The sequence below is a fragment of the Pelodiscus sinensis genome, chromosome 31, assembly GCF_052426305.1.
Source record: "Pelodiscus sinensis isolate ZL-2025 chromosome 31, ASM5242630v1, whole genome shotgun sequence".
Taxonomy (NCBI): domain Eukaryota; kingdom Metazoa; phylum Chordata; order Testudines; family Trionychidae; genus Pelodiscus; species Pelodiscus sinensis.
The window spans coordinates 10590643-10614522 of NC_143082.1; the positions used below are offsets into that span (position 1 = coordinate 10590643).

At 46.5% G+C, this 23880-nt stretch overlaps 1 protein-coding gene and 1 long non-coding RNA gene across 2 annotated transcripts; one reads left to right on the forward strand and one right to left on the reverse strand.

The window, feature by feature from the left end:
- Window positions 1-1200: 1200 nt before the first annotated feature.
- On the reverse strand, window positions 1201-22834 carry TMPRSS12 (transmembrane serine protease 12). Its single transcript, XM_089774680.1, has 5 exons — window positions 22708-22834; window positions 12198-12396; window positions 10095-10366; window positions 6343-6485; window positions 1201-1564 (listed from the first exon to the last, which is right to left on the reverse strand). Exons 1-5 carry the CDS (start codon window positions 22802-22804, stop codon window positions 1277-1279), a joined length of 999 nt encoding a protein of 332 aa, XP_089630806.1. The 5' UTR covers window positions 22805-22834; the 3' UTR covers window positions 1201-1276.
- Window positions 13644-18806, forward strand: LOC142818940 (uncharacterized). Its single transcript, XR_012896630.2, has 3 exons — window positions 13644-13779; window positions 14368-14515; window positions 18540-18806. It is a non-coding gene; the product is annotated as an uncharacterized LOC142818940 (long non-coding RNA).
- Window positions 22835-23880: the final 1046 nt, after the last annotated feature.

Here is a 23880-nt window from a genome sequence, read left to right on the forward strand (position 1 = left end):
TGGAGACCAGGGAGAGGGAGGGCTCCTTTCGTAACTGCGGATCCGACATAAGTCGGATCTGCATAACTCTGGGACTGCCTGTACCTTGACTTTAGCGAGGCTTTTGATACGGTCTCCCACAATATTCTTGCCAGCAAGTTAAGGGAATGTGGACTGGATAAATGGACAGTAAGATGGTCAGAAAGCTGGCTAGAAGGCTGGGCCTAGTGGGTAGTGATCAATGGCTCGATGTCAGGATGGCGGTCGGTGTCTAGCAGAGTGCCCCAAGGTTCAGTTCTAGGTCCAGTTTTGTTCAATATCTTTGTAAATGACCTGGATGAGGAGATGGATTGCATCCTCAGCAAGTTTGCAGATGATACTAAATTAGGGAGAGAGGTAGATACGCTTGAGAGCAGAGATAGGGTCCAGAGTGACTTAGACAAATTGGAGGACTGGGCCACAAGAAATCTGATGAGGTTCAACAAGGACAAGTGCAGAGTCCTGCACTTGGGACGGAAGAATCCCAAGCATTGTTACAGGCTGGGGACCAACCAGTTAAGTAGTAGTTCTGCAGAAAAGGACCTAGGGGTTACAGTGGATGAGAAGCTGGATATGAGTCAACAGTGTGCCCTTGTAGCCAAGAAGGCTAATGGCATATTAGGGTGCATTAGGAAGAGCATTGCCAGCAGATCCAGAGAAGTGATTATTCCTCTTTACTTGGCTCTGGTGAGGCCACATCTGAAGTATTGTGTCCAGTTCTGGGCCCCCCACTACAAAAAGGTTTTCCCTCAAACAAAACAAAATCTGTATCTATCTGGGTGGAAAATACATTTTATATTAAAGACAATGTTGAACATACATTTACATGACAATGTCTCTTTAAATCTAGAACAGAATAGAATAGACATTGTAATTTCCTTAAATCATAGATCATCTCTTTAACAAACAAGGGATCACTATGCTGTGCCAGCCAATTACTATAATGCACATTTTCTTAAGTGAGCCTTTATTTAATGAACAACATAACCTTTATAACAACATTCTATAAAACAGGCTGGTTTTCATCATGCTTGTAAAGTTCAAGCTCCACAAAATATACTAATGCAATTGTATAGTATCTTTCTCTATTATGCTTATGATTATTTCATAAAAATGCTTTATTATAGGCTGTGTACATAGGTGGGATGGCTAGATAAAAGAAAAAAACTATGCCTTTTACTAAACAAGTGGTATTCACACACATTCATTAAGGATACTTACTCAAAGAAACCATGAGTGCCACCTATTCATGCAGAGTTCAAGTGGCAATCTCAGAGAGGCCACCTGAAGTCTCTAGTACAACTAAATCATAGTGTGCTGTCCACCCCACAGTCAAGAGAATCAGAGACAGCGTAATGCTCAGGGTCCTGGTGGCTTTGCTAGCCAGCAAAAGATGAGAATTTATCCATCTTCTGTATCGAGACACGCGTACATAGATCCCAGGAAGTTTGGGTCGGCCACATCCAAATCCAAAACTGGTAATCCCTATTAGATAATATTTGCTGGTGTCTTGGTTATAGCAAGCTAACGGTCCACCGCTATCTCCCTAACAAGAACACAATTAACACACACACACACTGCATAGTTATTTCCAGTATTTTAAAATTTTAAGGCACCAACATTAGAATTAATATTATAATTATCTTTTACTAATGGTGAAAAGAAAACATTTATATCTATAATATATGGATGAATCACTATACATCTGCATCTGGTAACCTTAACCTGGCCCAACATACCTATAGTAGGTTTTTCATAGTCCCTGTTAAAAGACTTACCAAGCATTCTTCAAGTCCTTCAAGGCACTGGCTAGGGGTGTGGGAGGAGTGCACAAGTCAGGGCTGGAAGGTAAGGAGATGCTCAGGGCAGAGGTGGGGGTGCAGGAGTCAGGACAGGAGGTTGTGGTGGCTTAGGCCGGGAAGGAGGGGGGCAAATGCTCACCAACTTTGCGGGGACAGAGTGGGGGAACTCATGCAGGGGCTGGCTGGTGGCTGCTCCCCAAGGGTGACCTGGGATGGTGCCAGGGTAGGAGGGGCACTGCTGGCCAGTGGCTGCTCCCTGAGGCTAGGGTGCTTATCCCCTGTAGTCATTCAGGGGCATAACTGTTGCTGCCCTGAGGTCATTCGTGAATATAACTATCCCTGCTATCACATCCCTACCGTTCTGTCTGATGAAAAACAATTGCCTTCCACGCAAATCCCATTGTCCTAGCACAACCAAACCCTGACCTTGCTTTAAGTTATGAAAAGAGGAAGCTGCATACCAAATTTTGTTTCTTGAACAAACAAAAGCACAAAGTCTCTGATATAGTAGACTGGGGAAGTTCTCAAAAATGTATCTCCTCCACAAGTCTACGTTCTATCATTCAGGTTACCCTAAAACTACATACCTATAAATCACTAAGGGAGTGATTAACAGCTGTTATTCCAAAATAACAACAATTCCATTATTTTGAAATAATGGATGGCTTATTCTGACTTCTGTAAACCTCATTCTACCAAGAATAATGCCTAAAGTGCTACCAGACCATTTGTTGTTTTTTAAGTTTATTCCAAAATAACTAATAGGAGCTGTGTAGGTGCTCCACTTCTGCTATTATAAAATAACCCCTCACCAGAGCCATTCTAATTTATTCCTCTTGGGGCTCTAACTTGAGATAGCATGTCTACATTAGCGAAGCCTGCCTTAGATTAATTTTGAGTCTTCCCTGTAATATAGATGTGCTATTTCAAAATAAGCTATTTCAGAATAACTATTCCAGAATAGCTTATTCCAAAATAACTGTGCAGTGTAAACATAGCCTAACTGAATTTAAATTCTACTGTCTGAACTATGCACATATGCAAATATAAACAGTAATGGCTCATAATAGGCTTATCGTCTAGAACCCTGAAAATTTGCAGATATCCGCTTTATATCTGCGGATATTCACATTCACAGATGTGTATGCAGATATTCACAGCTTGTTTTTGTGGATAGAAATGTTGTATCTATGCGGGGCTCTATAGATAATTTCAGGGAGGATAGGTTTCATCAATGCTGATTGGTCAGGATAGGCAGGGATGCAAAACCATGCTCTGAAGTGTCTCTAGGGTCTTTTAGCCAGAATGGGTGACAGGGGATGGATCACTTGATAATAAGGAACCTGGTTGTTCCTGCAAGCTACATGGAAACTTTTCAAAGACACCATAATAGAGGCTCAGTTTAAATGTATACCCCAAATTAAAAAACATAGTAAGAGAACCAAAAAAGCGCCACTCAAGCATAACATCCTAGTAAAAGAAACAGTGAGAGATTAAAAAGGCATTGTTTTAAAAGTGGAAGATAAATCTTAGTGAGGAAAACAGAGAGGAGCATAAACTTTGGCAAAAGAAATGAAAATTGTAATAAGGGAGACAAAAAAATAATTTGAAGATCAATTAGCCAAAATCTCAAAAAGTTATAGCAATTGTTTTTAAAGAACATCAGAAGCAGAAAGCTCGCTAAACAACTATTGGGGCGAATGGACAATCAAGATGTTAACAGAGCACTCAAGAAATGTTAAAGTCATTGTGGAAAAACCAAATAAATTCTTTGCTTCAATCTTCATAGTTGAGGATATTAGGGAGATTCCCCAACCTGAGCCGTTCTTTTTACTACAAATCTGAGGACTGTCTCAGCTTGAGGTGTTTTTGGAGGTTTTGGAACAAATTGGTAAACTAAACAGTAACAAGTCGCTAGGACCAGATGGCATTCACCCAAGAGTTCTGAAAGAAATCAAATGTCAAATTGCAGAATTACTAACTATTGTGTGTAACCTATCCTTTAAATCAGCTTCTGTACCAAATGACTGGAGTTTAGCTAATGTAACACCAATTTATGAAAAGGGCTCTAGAGGTGATCCTGGCAATTACTGACCATTAAGTCTAACATCAGTACCAGGCAAATTGTTTGAAACCATAGTAAAGAACAAAATTGTCAGATATGTCGGTGAACATAATTTATTGAGGAAGAGTCAACATGATTTTTGTAAAGGGAATTCATGTCTTACTACTCTACTAGAGTTATTTGAGAGGGTCAACAAACATGGGAACGAGGGGGATCCAGGGGATGTAGTGTACTTAGATTTCCAAACAGCTTTTGACAAGATCCCTCACCAAAGGCTCTTAAGCAAAGTAAGCTGTCATGCAATAAGAAGTCTGCATTGATTGGTTAAAAGACAGGAAATGTGATAGGAATAAACGGTCAGTTTCCAGAATGGAGAGAGGCAACTAGGGGTGTCCCACAAGGGTCCGTACTGGGACCAGCCCTATTCAACATATTCATAAATGATCTGTAAAAAGGGGGGAAACAGTGAAGTGGCAAAATATGCATCTGATACAAAATTGCTCAAGATAATTCAGTCTAAAGCAGACTCTGAAGAGCTTCACAAGGATCTCACCAAACTACATAACTGGACACAAAATGGCAGATGAAATTCAATATTGATAAATGCAAAGTAATGCATATTGGAAAACATAATCCCATCGGTCCCTATTTCGAATAGATGTTATTCCTCATAAAATGAGATTTACAGAATCCAACATAAGATGACCATTATTTCGATATTATTAATAATGGCGAGATGGAGGAGTTCTTACTCTGACTCCTGTAATCCTCATTTTATGAGGAGCAAGGGAAGTTGAAGGAAGAGTGCTCTTCCTTCGACTTCCTCTGTGTAGACAGTACCAAAAGCCGAATTAAGCTATTTCAACTTCAGCTACACAATTGACATAGCTGAAGTTGCATATATTAATTCGACTTTTGCCCTGCGTGTGGGTCTTCATCCGCAGAAGATCACTGCTGCCAAGTTCAATATTCTGGAGTTTGATTTAGTGAGTCTATTTAAGACTCATTAAATCAAACTCAAAGAGTGCCCCCACCGGTGTCTGGTACTCCTACCCTTGCCAGGAGTAAGAGAAGCTGTCTGAAGTGTAAGCTCGGCTTAAGTAAGCTGATTACAGCTCCAGTTGTGGACTTTAGCTGAACTGCTAGGTCTAAGTATAGACCTGGCCTAAGACATATCAACTAAATGGGGGCCTATATATGCATAGGACCAGATTTTCAGAAGAGTTCCATACCTAGCAGCTCCCATTATTCTCAATTAGGACAGTGATGAAGATAGATGGAGTGAAGATTCTCCACAGATATCAATGGGAAATGCCAAGTTCTGGACACTTCTGAAAATCTTGCACTTTGCTCACCATGATGTGTAGGTATTTCTTGTCAGGCATACACTTACATTAAATGGACAGATTTAGTATAGATGTACACTACACATTTATATAATATACATATTATATAACATACGTAGAACATTTATATAATATACATATATAAGCAATTTGTATATAAATCTACTATATATTTGAGAGAGTTTGTGTGTGTGTCCGTCCGTCCGTCCATCCATCTGTGAGTCCATTTGTTCAAGAACTCTTCCTAAACAGTAAGAGCTAGGACAACCAAATTTGGTATGCTGCTTCCTCTTATTATAAATTACAACTAGATAAGGGTTTATTTGTGCCAGGAGAATGGGATGTGCCTAGAATGTAATTGTTTCTCATAAAACGGAAAGGGAAGGGTCTTGTAGGAGGCACAGTTATACTGCAGAATGACCATGGGGGGGCAGCAAGGAGCCAGAGATTGGAACCCAGACAGCTATAATCTCACTGGGGCAGCAGGGTTAGAGAAAGGGACAGCTATCTACTATATAGTTCAGAGAATGTGTGTGTCTGTCTGTATATCTGTCTGTCCCCCAGTTACAGGATATGAACCCTTCCCCCAGCTGTGCTCTCTGCAACTGCAGTGGCCATGGACAGGCACTTCACACCTGGCCCCAAACTGCTGTGGTGACAGAGGGCTGGGACAGTCCTCTCTCCCTAGGGCAGCCTATATATTAAAGTCTTCATCCCCAGACCCACCCCAAAACAATGATTTACATGAAGAAAAGGAAAACTTATTTGAGTTAAGGATCTGAGCAATGCCAGCTAAATCTTCTAGTATCCATGTAAATACAACCTATTGTATTTTATTGTAATCTTTTTGTCAAGTATTGCATAAATAATTTGTCTTGTTTTTGTTGTTCCTTCTTTCTGTTATCTTGGTATTTCCTTTTACTGTGTCACGCTGTTTTTAAATTCAGATTATTTTTCTCTAAAATCATCATTCTTTTCTCTTGTTTCTCCGATAATGTTTTCTCTACTGATTTGACCTTTGTTTTCAGTTTATTATTACTACTATATTAATGCTCAAATCCTGGCTCTACAAATTTCTATGATAGCAGGAAATAGAAAAGTAAAGTCTTACCTGACAACTATCGACACCTCCAGACTCAAAGCCAGCACAAAACATGTTGTTATTAACCATCCCTGCATACCATTCAAAACCATTACAAATATTAGAAGGAATAATGTCAACCTGAGCTTCCTGTAATATAGGTGAGCCTTGTCCTGTAATGGAACACAGAATATAACTAACATAACCATTTTGCTACTACAACTGTAGCACTTTGTGCACATATTTATTTTTTAGTTCACTGGGACTACTCGTGCTGAAGATTAAGAATGTGAGACAATTTGGCAAATCTATTTATATACTGTTTATGAATATAATTGGCTTTAAGATATTGATTTATTATTGAATGCTTCAGTGTACACTTTGCTGCCAGAGCTGTGCCATGTCTCTTGCATGGTATCTGAGGGTATGTTTACACTACAGGGTTATTTTGAAATATCTTATAAGTTATTTTGTAATAACACGACTACACACAAAATGCATTTCGAAATAGCGTTTTGCTATTTCGAAATAACGCATCCACACTGAGTGGACGCTGAATCGCATTTAAGGCCAGCCAGAACCAGGTCCAGCAGGGCATCAGGATAGGCCTGTGCTTAAAGGGACCACCCCTGGACAGCTGGTTCTCAGGTTTCCCTGCTTATTTGCCTATCTTGATGAGGGACAGCACAGCATTTTGTCTCTGTGTGCTCTGATTGCCCTCACTTGGGACACCACAGCACTCTGCAACATGGAAACAGAGCTGCCCCTGGGCACTGTGGTGCTTCTCGTGGACATGTTGCTGTGACCTGGCTGCACTTTCTGCAGGCTGCCATCCGGGAGGTCCAGCGGGGGGCTGTCAGTATCCAGAAGGCTCTGCAGGAGAGCTTCCACCATGAGGAGCACTAAGAGCTTCCCTGGTCTGCCCCACTTGGGAGGCTTGTGCCTCATTCCTCCTTACATCCTTCCACTTACCGCTCCCTAACCCCCCTTCCTGATGTAAAATAAAATACACGTATTTTCATGAACACAAACGCTCTTTATTTAACAAAACTGGGGTATGAAATGCTGATGAGACTGGGAAAAGGAGGCAGGAGAGGGGAGAAGAGAGGGTGGGAGAGGGGAGGAGGAAACCTGGGAGGAGGGAGCTGGAAGGGGGAAGCAAGGGGAAGAAGGGAGAGGGGAAGCTCAGGGCTCAGGGTTGGGAGTCTTGCCGGACCAACTTGATTTTCATGCGAACCTGCTCCTGGGTTTGCATGTGGCCTTTGGTGGCCAGGCTGGCAGCTATCCTGCCATAGATGGCCGCATTCCTCCATCTAGTGTGGAGATCATGGATGTTGGGGGCATCCCCCCAAAACCTGAATAAGGTCCATGATATCTACCCTGGACCAGGAAGGTACCTGCCTTCTCTGGGCCCTGGTAGGCTCCTGGGAGCTGGCAGAGTGCTCCCGAGGAGCGGTGGAGGGCTGGCTGCCAGTGGCTTGTTGGCTTATGTTTTGGGGCCACTAGATGAGGAGCAGTGACTGCTGGCTCTGGGCTGGCAGGCTTGGAGCTGGCACAGGCACTGTGCTTCAAGTTATTTCCTTCTTGTACATTGTGCTAAGCTGAGCCAATTTCTTTAAGAGGGTTCAGTTGCACAGAAAGCAACCTTTAAGGGCTCTAGGGAGTGGGGGGAGGGAGAGGAGTGTTCTTGGTTGAGGCTAGAGTGGCCACTAGGGCACCTTGGGAAGGCTGGCGGCCCCCTATTTCGAAATAAGTGTCTACACAGCACTTACTTCGAAATAGCTATTTTGCATTTGGTGTTATTCCTCGTGGAATGAGGTTTACCAAATTCTAAATAAGCGCTCCGCTATTTTGAATTAATTTTGAAATAGCAGTTTGGCTGTGTAGATGCTAGTAAAGTTATTTAGAAATAACAGCTGTTATTTTGAAATAACTTTGCTGTGTAGACATTCCCTGAGAGAGGAGAGGTTTGATTACAGAGATCTTATTACAGTAGCTGGGTTTGCCTGCAGCTCCCATTGAGGAATCCCAGCATTCTCCTCTAGCTTCCTGGGCTGGGGGAAGGGGAGCAGATTGCATGGGACAGGTGGTGGAAATAGGGGGCAAGTGGGTGCTGGCATCTGGGCAGTGAGGACAGAGGAGGGTTTGTTTGGGGTGTCTTAACTTGCTTCCATCTGGGCTGGAGGCAGCAAGAGTCAAACCCTGTCTGTTTCAACACAGCAGCCCTATTTGCACTGCAGACATAGGACTCCCTCCTGGGCTGGAGCAGGCTGTATGGGGTGGTGCCAAAATTTCAGAATGGTTAAAAGCTTTTAGATTGCTTTTGAATACTGCAACAAAAAGCCTATCTCATGACAGTTGCATGATTACATTTCAAACAAAGTTTACATAGGTGTTACTGGCTTACGGTAAGAAAGAAAAGGATTCTTTTAACAGAATTTTTTTTGGTGTTGTAGATATCTGCAAAGTCTGATCTTAATGATTGTTTTAAAAAATCCTATGTTACTAGTTAAGACATGGTAAATTGTTAAAACTGGAAGAACTTTACCATGGATTCTGTTTAATTTGTTTGACCTTTCAATTGGAGTTGGATTCCGGATATGTGCTCTGGGACTTCTACTCTTTGAGTGAGTCACACACACAAGTTCAAACCAGAACTTTTATCTGTTTTTACAGGTCTCAGTTTCACTGCATAGCATGGAGCCTAAACATTCCCCAGAGAAAGTGTATAAGACTGAGTGAAAGCCTTTTACCCTCCTTTCCAGTGTCAGTAAATATTGCATTCATATTTTCAAGGAGAACATGACTATTTCTAGTTGACTCATAGATTTGTTTAGCATCTAAAAGCTGTGCATTTTTTATGTTTTTATTTAATGGCCATGTCTTTGATTTATTTATATAGCTATTAGGGATGCAAATTGTTAGCCATTTAACTGGTAAGCCTTAACAAGTGAGGCATACCAGTTATGGTTAACCATTGGGGGCTAGAGCAGCTTTCAACCTGCCGTGGACATGGGGCTGTACCGTCTGGACTAGAGCAGCCCTAGCCTGCGATGGAGGGGCCACTCCAGTCCAGCTGGGCTGGAACGGTCCCCCTATTCTGCTCCCTTTAATTGTTAATTGGTTAACCAATTGAAGGAGATTTTACATCCCTAATAGCTATTTGCATTATGCCCCATTTTGGTGTGTTTACTAGCTTGTTAGGACGATGTACTCCAACGGTAGTATTTTCTTTATTTGATTTCATATTTAATAAACATCTTAAGCATTGCTCCTTTTTAATTATGCCTTGTTTTAATATATTGTCTTCCATTCCTATGGACTGTTTAAAATATATATTTATACCCATGTTTTTTGTCTGTATTGGGACACACTGCACATCCACATACAACCTCAATAGTGGTGGTGTGGTGCACATAAGGAATTTCAACATTCCCAAAAGAAAATTCAGCCTGCTGAAGGACGGAAAATATTAAAGGGAATACTGGTGTCAGGATATTGTAAAGTCTCTTGCAGGTCCCCATTTTTTGCACTTAAAGTGCAGAGAGTGGGAAACAGTCTTGACAGGTGACCACCTTATTTTGAAATAAAGTCAAGAAGAGCATGAATGGCAGCAGTATCTAGGAAAGAAATGCCAAAGAGATGGTTTCAAAAAAGCTACCCTTTAAACTCAAAACAAAATTATTTAAATAATGCCATCACATCAAGTAAATTCACATTACTTGAAATTACCTATTCTTTTGTTTCACCAATTAATTAAAAAAAAGCATGCAAACATTTACCTTTCTCTGAAATACTTCCCCAACCACTTAGGAAGCACGTACTTTGGTTGTTGATGTTTAGATTAAAGTGAGTAGCGGGCAAGCAGATGGGCTGAATATAGTCATTGTATCTTACAGATTTATATAGCTTAAATAATGCAATATCATTTTCAAATGTCTCCATCTGGAATTGTGAATGGACAAAAATATCTCTAACTCTTCTCTTCACAGTATGTCTCTCAGGTCTGGACGTATCATGAAGGCCAATCATAACTCTCCAGTAGTATGGGTCTCTAAAAGAGAAACAAAATACAGGACTATGTAGCACTTTAAAGACTAACAAGATGGTTTATTAGGTGATGAGCTTTCATGGGCTAGACCCACTTACTCAGATCAAATAGTGGAAGAAAACTGTCACAACCATATATACCAAAGGATACAATTAAAAAAAATGAACACATATGAAAAGGACAAATCAAATTTCAGAACAGAACGGGGATGGGGGGGAAAGTAAATGTCTGTGAGCTAATGATATTAGAGGTGATAATTGGGGAAGCTATCTTTGTAATGGGTAAGATAATTAGATTCTTTATTCAGACCTAGGTGTAAAGTGCCGAATTTATGCATGAATAACAATTCAGAGGATTCCCTTTCAAGTGCAAAAGAGAAACAATTCATTTCTTATAACTATGATACAAGTAAAGAAATAAATTACTTGTTCCCATTCTTTAAAACTTGTTTTGTTGGAAGTTTATGCACATTTTACAACATTCTTTGAAAATCCCATATTAAATATCTTTGGGACAAGTTCATAATGAATATGTAGAGATAGCTGAACTAAATATACATTACTGCATATTTGGTTCCATTAGTACTATTTGGCAAGGCAAATCTACATCAATATTTTCAGATAATATTCAGATTTGGCTACCCAGTCATGACTTGGAGGTCAGAGTGAGTTCTTTAGCAGCAGAGATTTTTTTTAAAGGAATGTGGAATGTTTAGTGGAACGTGGAAGCATAGAATCTTGACAGTAAAAGAAACAATTATGAAAACAGGATCTGTAAAATAAGTATAGAGGTGAGATTCTAAGACGTGCTGCACAGGACTTGTGGCCAGGCAGAAGCAAAAGTGGCACTGGGCTTTGTACCCTCTAGATTCTGGGGTGCTCTGGGGCTGGAGAGGTACCTGCCCATTGTAACTTGAGAACTCTGGAGGCCTAAGGATGTATCAGTAGATTAATAAATCTCTTGAGGCATTTCGTACTCTAAAATAATATGAAAAATTAGCCTCTGAAAGTTGGTTTTCTAAATAAAGGTTTTACAACCTAGTAGACTAAAAGAGATGAGGAGTGTAGTTTAGAAAAACTGAAAAATCCACTGCAATGTTTGCTATCCAAATATTGCAACATTTTGCTAGTGCAGTACGAAGGTTACTGAACAGTACAGCTGACTGAGATAAAACATTCCTGGAAAAAAATTAATCTTTTAGTAAAAAACCTGAAAAAAACCTCAGTCCACTCTAAGCTTGCCCTCTACGTTGGGACCGTTGATGTGGAGCTCCCAGCCCTGGGGATGCAGAGACCTCCAATTATGATTACTTTGACTATAGACCCTTTAGTGGAGGGCTACCGATGGGCTTACGTTGCACAAAATGACTTAATACCAACACTAGGGAATATTGGGACACAGGAGTTTGGTGATTATTGCCCATTAATTGTTTTGCAATCTTAGATCTCAATCCATGTGAATCTGGCAAAACGCCCACTGATTTCCATAATATAGCATCTGGTCCTCCATTTTGTTCACTGATAATGCCAATAGCATTTAAAATTACAGGAGGCCCCCGCTTTACAACCCCCCCACACACTTACGACCTTTTCCGTAAGTGCAGAAGGGGCTGAAATCCCCCGACTTATGTCCTCGGCCCCTCATTTACGACGGCGCATGGTGCCTCTCATAAATGTGGGCTTGAGTTATGATGCCCCCGATCTGCGACGCTATCTCAATGATTGCATCGCAAGTCAGGGGCAGCCAGTATCCTGTGCCAGGTGATTCATATCTGGTCAATTATATCTTTCTCACACTTAAGCTAACAGAAGAGGATTTAGAACTGAATACGTACATTTGTCGTCTAACACAATGTGCTGCTGTCAGCACTGAATACTCATTAATTAAAGATCCACCGCACAGATGTTTAAATCCTACACCATTTTGGTAAACTTGGAGACTAACTTGCCACGGCCATGCTCCAAGCTGTGCATCATGTCCACCTACAATCCGAGGTCCTGATATCATATCCACCAGTACCCTTTCTCCACATGCTACAAACAAAATAAGTCAAACTGTTGAGATTGCAATATGAAGAGATTGTACATTTCTAGTATTTTCTGCAAGAGATTTACAAAAGGTTTATCAATGCTATTACAACTATCATTTGCATTTCCATTTAGAGCCCTGATTCAGCTAAGTGCTTGTCATCACTTCACATTGGCTCTATCTTTAAGTGCTTTGATTAATAGTGATCACTTAAGCAAGTGGTTGAATGTAACTATGTTGTCAAGTGCTCTGCTGAATCAAGGAACAGTTGCACAGAGGTATATATGTATTGTAGTGGTGTCTTATTGTGCTTATATAATGTGACTGTAATAATTAATTTAAAAGTATTAATAAAAATAGTGCAAAATCTTCTTTAAAGCTATGCAAAATTTTAAGTCTAATTAACTTGTAACATCCATTGCATTGATGCCCAAGGCCATCAAAGAACTTTTTTACAAAGAGTGTGTAGTATTATGTGAGGTGGGGTAAACAACATAACTCATCTGCATTTACAGAGCGGGTTGAGGGAGAGGGGTTTTGGGCAGCAGGGCCACTTACCTGGGTCAGTAGCATGCAAAAGAAAGAGTTACTCACCTTGTGCAGTAACGGTTGTTCTTCGAGATGTGTCCCCGTGGGTGCTCAACTCTGGGTGCTGGTGCGTCCTCGCGCCGGCGACCGGAGACTTTTCTAGCTGTTTCTGCCGCGGCGCGCAGGCGCCGTGGCGCCCTCTAGTGTTGTTCGAACTGAAGGGCGCGCGCGCGGCTCCTCCGTTCCTTCTCTACCCACCAGAGCATCAGGCTCCAAGCAGGGGAAGGAGGGAGGGTAGTGAAGCACCCACGGGGACACATCTCGAAGAACAACCGTTACTGCACAAGGTGAGTAACTCTTTCTTCTCCTTCGAGTGGTCCCCGTGGGTGCTCCACTCTGGGTGACTACACAGCAGTTGTCGGCTCGCGGAGGTGGGTTTGGAGCCGTGTGGTAGTAACTGTAGACAGCACTGCTTGTCCAACCGCCATAGAAGATGCTATCGAGGTGGAGAGAGCATAGTGTTGTGCAAAGGAATGGTCGGATGACCAGGTAGCGGCGTTGCAAATGTCTTGTAATGGCACATTATGGAGAAAAGCGGTCGTGGCAGCCACTGCTCTAGTGGAATGAGCTGTGATAAGTCCAGGTAAATCTTTGTTATATAAAGTATAAGAGGTCTTGATGCAGGATTCTTTGAGATGAGACTGCTTGTCCCTTAGATCTATCCGCATATGAGATGAAGAGTCTAGGCGAGGCCCGCCATGGTCTCGTATGATCTATGTAAAACGCCAAAGCTTGTCGGACGTCGAGAGTGTGCCACACGGCGTGGGTCGGTTCAGTGTGTGGTTTAGGAAAGAATGCAGGTAAGTGTATGGGTTCATTCACGTGGAAGGGAGAGAGTACTTTAGGTAGGAACTTAGGGTGGGGTCTAAGTACCACCCTGTCCTGTAAAAACACAGTATATGGGGGGTCAGCCATCAGAGCTGCAAGCTCACTCACCCTCCTATTGGAGGTGATGGCGACCAGGAAAGCCACCTTCATCGACAAATGAGAGAACGAGCAGGTTGCTATCGGCTCGAACGGGGGTTTTGTGAGGCTTTTGAGGACATGGTTCAGGTCCCAAATGGGGACTGGCGGACGAACCGGAGGAAAGGTGTTCTGCAGGCCTTTGAAGAAGCGCTTGGTTATTGGGTCAGCGAGGAAAGAAGAGCTTGGAGGGTGATAGTGGAAAGCTGCTATGGCCGCGGCATGGACCTTAATAGTACTAAGTGCTAGACCGGAATGTTTCAGAGAGTAAGTAGTCCAATAAGTCATGTATTGGAGCAAGGTGTGGTGGGTCTGCATGGGTCTGAGCATACCATTGGGAAAAACGCGTCCACTTGTAGCGGTAGGTCTTCCTAGTAGAGCGTCTGCGACTATTAATTAGTATGTGTCTTACTTGTTCTGAGCAGGCAGTTTCGGCATCATGGAGCCATGAAGGAGCCAAGCGTGGAGCTTCAGCCTGGTGATGTCCGGGTGAAGGGTTTGACCGTGATCTTGTGAGAGGAGGTCGCAGCGTGGAGGGAAGGGATACGGTTCTGCTATCATCATTTTGAGGAGGTAAGGATACCATGTTCGTCTGGGCCAAGCAGGTGCCACCAAAATCACGCGTGCCTGACTCAATCTGATCTTGTCCAGGACTCTGTGCAGGAGTGGGAGGGGGGGAAAGGCGTAGAGGAGGGAGGCATTCCATGCGATGGAAAGGGCGTCTCCGAGGGAATTCCTGCCCAGGGCTCCCCTGGAGCAGTAGAGGTGGCACTTGCGATTGTTCTTTGTGGCGAAAAGGTCCACTTCCGGTTGGCCTCAAAGACGGAAGATCGGTGTGAGGGCGTCTCTGTCGATCTCCCACTCGTGCTGGTCCATGAATGTGCGACTTAAGGTGTCTGCTGTGACATTGAGTATTCCGGGAAGGTATACTGCAGAGGGGGTGACCCCATGGGATAGGCACCAGGTCCAAAATTTGGTGGCTTCCGAGCATAGAGAAGGGGAGCGAGCGCCACCCTGATGGTTGATGTAATACATGCATGTGGTATTGTCCGTCATAATGGTGATGGTCTTGTGAGCTATGTGCTGAATGAAATGCTGGCATGCGTATCTGACTGCCCGTAGCTCGAGAATGTTGATGTGGAGTGCTTGCTCTACGAATGACCATTTGCCTTGGGCTGTGATGGTTCCCAGGTGAGCTCCCCATCCCATGAGTAATGCGTCTGTTATGAGTGTTAGAGTAGACGCTGGACGTTGAAAGGGGACACCGTGTAGCATGTTTCGAGGGGTTGTCCACCAGAGCATGGAATTGATAACGCAAGGTGGGATCGCAACATGCTTGCTCATTTGGTCTCTGAAGGGTTTGTATACCGTAGCGAGCCAGGACTGAAGGGGCCTCATGTGGAGTCTGGCGAGATTGACGACGTAAGTTGTAGAGGCCATGTGCCCTAGGATTTTGAGGCAATGGCGGATCGTGACAGTAGGTGCCGCCTGTGTTGCTCAGACAAGGTCGCATATCGTTGTGAACCTGTGATCGGGAAGAGTGGCCCTTGCTGTGATCGTATCGAGGAGGGTGCCTATGAATTCCAGTTTCTGTATGGGACGCAAAGTGGATTTTGCGTAATTTACGTGGAACCCGAGACTGAGTAGGAGGTCTACTGTGGTGTCTGTCATGGCCTTTGCTTCTTGGAAAGACACAGCTTTTATGAGGCAATCATCCAGGTATGGAAATATTATGATGCCTTGGCGTCGGAGAAAGGCCATTACGACTGATAGAGTCTTGGAGAATACCCTGGGAGCCGTAGAAAGGCCAAACGGGAGTACTCTGTATTGGTAATGCTGTGTACCCACTATAAATCGTAGACAGCGTCTGTGAGCAGGATGAATTGTAATATGGAAGTACGCGTCTTGAAGGTCGAGAGCCGAAAGCCAATCGTGTTGGTCAAGAGAGGGAATGATAGTTGAAAGGATAACCATCTTGAAACGGTGGTATGCAATGTATTTGTTGAGGCGCCTGAGATCTAAAATGGGACGCCAGCCTCCTGTCTTCTTCTGGGTTAGGAAGTACGTCGAGTAGAATCCCCGGCCGCGGAATTGTGTTGGTACGTGTTCTACTGCGCCCAGTTGAATGAGGCGTGAGACTTCCTGTAGGAGTGCGGTTTCGTGAGAGGGGTCCCTGAAAGAGGGTAGGGTAGGAGGTGGTTGGGCGGGGTAGAGGTAAAGGGGATGACGTAGCCAGACTGGACTAAATTCAAAACCCACTTGTCCGAGGTAATGAGGGACCATTGGTGGAAAAAAGCTCGGAGGGGGTAGTGAAATTGTAGGGTAGCTATCGGGAGGGTCGGCGGATTGGCCTCCTGGCTCTCGACCAGGCCTTCAAACCTGCTGCTTGCCAGCCGGGGGATGAGGTGTGGCATGTTGCTGTTGACGCTGAGGTCTACGGCGAAGTGGTCTTTGTTTACGGAAATCGTATTTGGGCTGTTGAAGGAATGGTTCCCTGGGTCGTTGGTAAGGCTGATATCTATTCCTTCTAAAAGGAGGAGTGTACATTCCTAGAGTTCTAAGGGTTGTACGGGAGTCCTTCATAGAATGTAGCACCTCATCGGTCTTGGATGCAAATAGATTGGTGCGATCAAAGGGTAAATCCTCGACCTTTTGTTGAAGGTCCCTAGGGACGCCAGAGGGTTGTAGCCATGACATTCGGCGTAGGACTATTGCGGAGGCTGTAATTCAAGCCGCAGTGTCTGCCACGTCCATGGCTGACTGTAAAGCTGTGCGTGAAATGGCCAGGCCCTCCTGCATAATGCTACGGAGGGTTGGGCGTTTATGCTCCGGGAGATGTTGAAGAAGGTCCTGGAGCTTCGCGTAATTGGCATTATTATAGTCTGCCAGCATAGCGGTATAATTGGCCACTCTAAGGAGTAGTGTGGAAGAAGAATAGACCTTTCGGCCCATAATGTCCACCTTTTTGTGATCCCTGTCTTGTGGGGTTGATCTTAAATTAGGCTGTTTACCCTTGTGTCGGACCGAATCTACTACCAGGGAGTTAGGGGGTGGATGGGTGAACAGAAAGTCCATATCCTTGGGAGCGATAAAATATTTGCAGTCTACTCTCTTGTTTGTTGGTGTAATGGACGCTGGCGTTTGCCAAATGTTGTTGGCTGGGTCCATAATAGCCTCATCCATCGGGATGGCGATTCTAGTAGCTGTTGGGGGTTGAAGTGAGCGGAGAAGTCGATATTGTTTGACCTGGACCTCCTGAAGATCTTTTTCTTGAGCTAGTGCTACTCATTTAAAGAGCTCTTGAAACTTTTTAATGTCATCTCCCGACGGTGGGGCATCAGTGGTGACCGCTTCGTCTGGGGAGGAAGAGGAGTTGTGCATAGGAGATCTGGTCTCGCCGTCAGAAAGTGAATCATGGCCATCCGAAGGAGCAGGAGAGTTTGGCTCTGTAGCTGATGTGGTAGCAGGGCGAGAGGCTGGAGGTGGCCTAGAGACTGTAGATGAGGGTCGGTGGTGAGATCTCTTTGGGTGTGGACTCCACGGTTGCCATTGTGTGGCGTATGGCGGTGGTGGATAGGGGTACTGGTGTGGATACCATTGGTGCGGAGGGGGAGGGTATGCGTACTGAACCGCAGGCATTTGCCAGGATGGAAGTCTTTGAGATGGGCTGGAATGTTGTGATGAGAATCTGCTTCTTGGTTCGGTTCCGATGCCACTAGCTGAAGAATGGTGTGATCTGGTAGAATGGATGGAGAAAGCCGGGGATGGCGGTGCCGACAAGGTGTGACTCCGCACCGGGGATCGGTACCGGCTTCGGCTTTGAGAGGGTGCCGAGCGGTGCGGTTTCGGTGGTGATGTCGGTGCCGACGTACCTCTCTGCACCGAGGTTTTACTGGATAGGCTTTCGGTGCGGGCTTTCTTTGGTGCAGGGCCCGGTGCCGTAAGGTGTTGTTTCGGTACCGAGCGCTCCATAGACGGTGCCGTCAGAGCCGATGACGGCTTAGGTGCCGAAGCGGCCGGTGCCGTTGCCTTTTGATTCGGCTCAGAATGAGCTCTCTTGTGCAGTGCCTGCGTCTTAGACCGCGGCGCACCGGAGGTTCCCGGCATGTCCACAGTGCTCACCGGCGATCCTGAGGACATAGCTGAGGCCGGAGGGAGAGCAGATTTTGATGTCGCGGAGGAAGAATGGGTAGGAGGCTGATCTTTCTCCATACCCTTAGCTTGCTGAGGCGAATCGTCTGAGGAGGGACGGAACGACTTCTCATATAAGAGAGTCGTGAGTCTGTTGGCTCTGTCACGTCGCGCTCTGGCTGTTAGCTTAGAGCAGTGCTGGCACTTCTGCGTCTGGTGTGCCTCCCCCAGACACTTAATGCACGCAGAGTGTCCGTCGGACGCCGGCATGGCGTCCCGACATGATTCGCAGCGCTTAAAGCCCGGCGAGCCGGGCATGAAGGGCTGGGGAACAAGCGGCGAACCGCAACCGGAGAAAAACTTTTTTTTTTTTTTTTTGTTTAACTGGTTAGGGGGGGTCTAAGAACTTGGATAATGAGGAAAGAGGGGGGTAAAAACGACAATTTTAACTGTTTTTCTCTGACAGATTTGGCAGAGAGAGAGCTCCGTCTGCTGCCGAGGACGGTAGAGAAGGAACTGAGGAGCCGCTCGCGCGCAGGCGCCCTTCAGTTCGAACAACACTAGAGGGCGCCACGGCGCCTGCGCGCCGCGGCAGAAACAGCTAGAAAAGTCTCCGGTCGCCGGCGCGAGGACGCACCAGCACCCAGAGTGGAGCACCCACGGGGACCACTCGAAGGAGAATGGCAAGTTCTGTCCCCAGCTGGCCACTCCCTTAGTGGTGTGGCTGCCTCCAGTGGCCACTCTGCAGTTTAGCTGTTCCCTGCACTCTACACCTTCAATGGTGATTATGAGTACAGGCAGTCCCTGGTTACGTACAAGATAGGGACTGTAGGTTTGTTCTTAAGTTGAATCTGTATGTAAGTCGGAACTGGCGTCAGCCGCTGCTGAAACTGATCAGTTTCAACCGCGGCTGAATCTGGATGCCAATTCTGACTTACATACGGATTCAACTTAAGAAACTCAGGCGTCCCCAAGTCAGCTGCTGCTGAAACTGATCAGCAGCTGATTACAGGAAGCCTGGAGCAGAGCAACTCTGCCTCGGGCTTCCTGTAGTCAGCCGCTGGTCAGTTTCAGCAGCGGCTGACTTGGGGACGCCTGGGGCAGAGCAGCTGGGGTGCTGCTGGGTTGCTCCAGTAGCGCGGCTCCTCGGCGCTACTGGAGCAACCCAGCAGCACCCCAGCTGCTCTGCCCCAGGCGTCCTGATTCAGCTGCTGCTGAAACTGACCAGCAGCGGCTTAATCAGGACGCCTGGGGCAGAGCAGCTGGGGTGCTGCCGGGTTGGTCCCGAGTGGCGCTGCAGGACCAACCCGCCAGCCCCCAGCTGCTCTACCCCAGGGGTAGGCAAGAAAAGCCTGGTCTGCTGGGGGGGGGGGCACTAGCTGCACCCCTCCCCCCCCAGCAGACCAGGTTGACGCGGAGCAAAGCCGCAGAGCACGCGGGCAGCGGGACAGTCCAGGCGCGCCACAGCTGTCCCACTGCTGGCGTGCTCCGAGGCTTTGCTCCCCATCTCCCTGGTCTGCTGGTCAGACCAGGGAGATGGGGAGCAAAGTCACGGAGCACGCCCACAGTGGGACAGCCCAAGCGCGCCTGGGCTGTCCCGCTGCGGGCGTGCTCCAAGGCTTTGCTCCCCGTCTCCCTGCAGACCAGGGAGACGGGGAGCAAAGCCGCGGAGCACGCCCGCAGCGGGACAGCCCAGGCGCGGGCTGTCCCGCTGCGGGCGTTCTCCGTGGCTTTGCTCCTGTCCCCCTGGTCTGCTGGGGGGTTCCAGCAAAGCCGCTGGACCTCCCCAGCAGACCAGGGACACCAGAGCAAAGCCGCCGCCTGGGCGGCTTTGCTCGTTTGCCCGGGAGCAAAGCCAGGTGGCGGCTTTGCTCTGGTGTCCCTGGTCTGCTGGGGGGGGGGGGGGTCCAGCGGCTTTGCTGGACCCCCCAGCAGACCAGGGGGACCGGGAGAAGCTTTCTCGCCCCGGAGGACATGGGTGGCGACCCGCCGCCCGTGAGCTCCGGGGCGAGAAAAGCCCTGTTCGTAAGTGCGGATCCGACATAAGTCGGATCCGCGTAAGTCGGGGACTGCCTGTATAGTGTCCTTCACTTAGCCCCTTCCCTTTCCAAGGAAAACAATCAAATCTAGGCACCTCGGCTACGTCTACACTGGCATCCCTTCTGGAAAAGGGATGCTAACGTAGCACGTTGGAATAGGCAAATCCACAGGGGATTTAAATATCCCCCGCGGCATTTGCATTAACATGGCTGCCACTTTTTTCCGGCTTGGGGAAAAGCTGGAGAAAAGCGCCAGTCTAGATGTTATTCTCCAGAAAATAAAGCCTTTTCCGGAGGATTTCTTATTCCTACTTTCAAGTAGGAATAAGAATAAGAAATCCTCCGGAAAAGGCTTTATTTTCCGGAGAATAACGTCTAGACTGGCGCTTTTCTCCGGCTTTTCCCCAAGCCAGAAAAAAGCGGCAGCCATGTTAATGCAAATGCCGCGGGGGTATTTAAATCCTCCGCAGATTTGCCTATTCCAAAGTCTACACTAGCATCCCTTTTCCGGAAAGGGGTGCCAATGTAGACACAGCCCTCGGCTACGTCTACACTGGCCCCTTTTCCGGAAGGGGCATGTAAATTTCAGCAGTCGTCGTAGGGAAATCCGCGGGGGATATTTAAAGTAGGAATAAGAGCCTCCGGAAAAGGGCACTTTTTCCGGAGGATCGGGGCCAGTCTAGACGCTCTTTTCCGGCTTTTTTAAAAGCCGGAAAAAAGCGGCGGACATTTTTATTTAAATGCCGCGGGGGATATTTAAATCCCCCGCGGATTTCCCTACGACGACTGCTGAAATTTACATGCCCCTTCCGGAAAAGGGGCCAGTGTAGACGTAGCCCTCCTGTTTTCCTGTTACAATCAAACCCTGACCTTGCTTTAAGTTATCTGTCCTAGATCTTACCGTCTAGGAGTTCTTGAACAAATGGATTTGCAGAAAGGGGCACAAATTTTTAAACTATATAGGGATTTTTGTGGCCTGTGCCCATAATATTTGAATACCTTAATGGATTTAGCACCACAACACTGATGAGATAGGGAATCAATATTATCCCCATTTTACAGCTAGTCTGTGTGTGTCAGCTCCCTAAAGTAACTTGCCTCGTATCGCAGAGGAAGCCTACAGCACAGCAGGGAACCTCTTAAATGGCCAGGAGTAGCATCCTCAGACTAGACCAGGGTTTCCAAAAGATTTTTGGCTGCAGAACCCCTATGGAGTCTTGAAAATATGGCGGAGCCCTTAAAATATTCAGATTTTTTTTTATTCAATAGGTACCCAAATACATAATGTTTTGGAATTCTATTTTTATTTCTTGCATATTTCTTATAAATGCCCCCCCGCCCCCCGACAGCTATCATAAAATTAGTAACAACATAACAGGATCATACAACTATTAATATTTTCTCGGGGGGAGGGGCCCTTAATCTCCATGCAGAGCCTCAGAACTCCATGGAGCACACTTTGGAAAACCCTGCACGAAACCATCCTTTTCCATGCAGATACCAAAAGTATGCACAGGTACTGGAACAAGGGATACAGTAGCATTCTCGGACTTGACCCAGTGTCACGTCAAATGGCTCAAAGCACCCTCCTGTACAAGTTGTTTCAGCACCACTGGAGGGAAGGGGCTTACCCGTACATTGGGATTCCCTTTGAGATCTTTTCCACTCAGGCTACGTCTACACTGGCACCCTTTTCCGGAAATGCTTAAAACGGAACAGTTTTCTGTTATAAGTATTTCCGGAAAAAGCGCATCTACATTGGCAGGATGCTTTTCCGGAAAAGCCCTTTTCCGGAAAAGCGTCCGTGCCAATGTAGACACGCTTTTCCGCAAAAAAGCCCCGATCGTCATTTTCGCGATCGGGGCTTTTTTGCAGAAAAGAAATCTGTGCTGTCTACACTGGCTCTTTTCCGGAACAGTTTTCCAGAAAAGGACTTTTGCCTGAACGGGAGCAGCATAGTTTTTCCAGAAAAGCACTGATGATTTTACAGTAGATCGTCAGTGCTTTTCTGGAAATTCAAGGGGCCAGTGTAGGCAGCTGGCAAGTTATTCCGGAAAAGCGGCTGATTTTCCGGAATAAGTGGCCAGTGTAGACACAGCCTCAGTGTATCCGGGATATTTTGTGCCCAGGAGAACACTTCATCCAGGTCTAGAGGATCCAACAGAGCTTGACTCTGGATTTCAGCACTCGGGTTACTTCATGTGGCGTGCAGCAGTGTCAGGCCGCTTCACCTTGCCCACGAGGCCTGCGAGCGGGCAGAGCTGGCCAGACCTGGGTGACACAGTGTGGTGCACCAGAGCCACCCCACTGGGTCTCGTGGGCTCCCGCCAGCCGCTCCAACGCGAGCTGGGGGCTGAGCTAGGGGCCACGTCAAGCATCACCATGGAGATGTCGCAGAGCCTCATGGGTCATGAAGTTCTTGGGGGCGCAAGCGCAGTCGTGTCACACCAGGAAGTAATGGGAACTGTAGTTCAGGTGGGCTACTTGCGCATGCGTAGTGTGGGTGCCGGGGCTACGCGGCGCCTGAGGCACGGCCCGCCCAAGCCGCTGGGGCGCTACCCGCCCTCCCGCAACTCCCAGCTGCGGGAACCTTACTGCTGGCGGAGCTCCACGGGGACAGGACCCCGCGGCCGCCGCCTGCTCGCTGCAGCAGTGCCCCCACCAGCACTACGGCATAAAGACTCGGCCTCATAGTCCGCGGGGCAAACAAAATGGCGGCTGGCTCTGGTCCCAACGGTTATTCCCTGGCCGCCTGCGCGAGGCTGAAGGCCACGTGACCAGGGAGCGGCGCAAGAGCCTGGTCACGTGCCTCTGCTAGAGCGGCCGTTTGGAGAAGTGGAAGTGGGGGTGGGGGCGGGGGCAAGGAGGGTCTGAGGCAGGAGTTCAGTTCTGGGTGTGTGGGGGGAGGGGACAGAGTGGGGCAAGTCGCGGGGAGGAGAGAGAGGAGCGGGAGAGAGGGGGACAATGGGGTCGGGCCTGGAGGACAACTTGAAGGAGGGAGCTGTTCTGAGAATGAGGGAAGAGAGCAGGGGAGAAGGGGGCATGGTTTGGTGGAAGGGGGAGCAGTGGTGACCAGGCTTGGGAAAGAGTGGGTCTGTGGGGGAAAAGGGGTGTAAGGAAATGGGTGGGTGTCTCGCTAGCAATTAGGTGTGACAGTTAATTGACTTATGTGGATTTGGGGGAGGAGAGGAAGGAGTAGGTGTAAAAAAACAAAACCCTGCTCTGTCTAAAAATTTCATGTTTTAATTTAATTTCTTGCCTCTATCATCTATTCCAGGTACTTCCCCTCGGTCCCCAAGGGACAATATGGTTCCATCACAGAATAACATTGTTACAGGACTGCAACTTTTCAAAACACCTGTGTTTTATTTGCAAAGATAATACCCGTTGCGGAGAGTCCCTCATGCCGCGTACATCGCATGAACTGAGCAGAGTAGCTACTGGAAGCAGAAAAAGAAAAAGTCTGAACAGAGATCAAGCTCATGAGACACTTGCTGCCTGAACCCAGCACCTTTTGTAGTGGTTTCAGTGATACTCTCTCATCCAAGTACTAAGCAAGGCTTCCTGTTTTGCCTATAACATCTGCTTCAGTCATAATACAAAGTGGCTGTGTCTACACTGGCGCAATCTTACACCAAAGCTGCCGCTCTTGTGCAAAAACTTGCTGCCTGTCTACACTGGCTGTGTGTTCTTGCGCAAGTAAACTGATGTTCTGCTGTATAAAATCAGGGCTTCTTGTGCAAGAACTATGATGCTCCCGCTCAGGAA

What these genes read in the sequence shown, in the direction of transcription:
- TMPRSS12 (XM_089774680.1), bottom strand. Translation starts at nt 22,804, where the DNA reads ATGAGGCCGAGTCTTTATGCCGTAGTGCTGGTGGGGGCACTGCTGCAG. An exon ending in CATTGTGTTAGACGACAAAT is followed by an intron (nt 10,367 to 12,197) that starts GTACGTATTCAG and finishes TTTCTCTTTTAG; the next exon opens with AGACCCATACTACTGGAGAG. An exon ending in GAGGTGTCGATAGTTGTCAG is followed by an intron (nt 1,565 to 6,342) that starts GTAAGACTTTAC and finishes TGTTCTTGTTAG; the next exon opens with GGAGATAGCGGTGGACCGTT.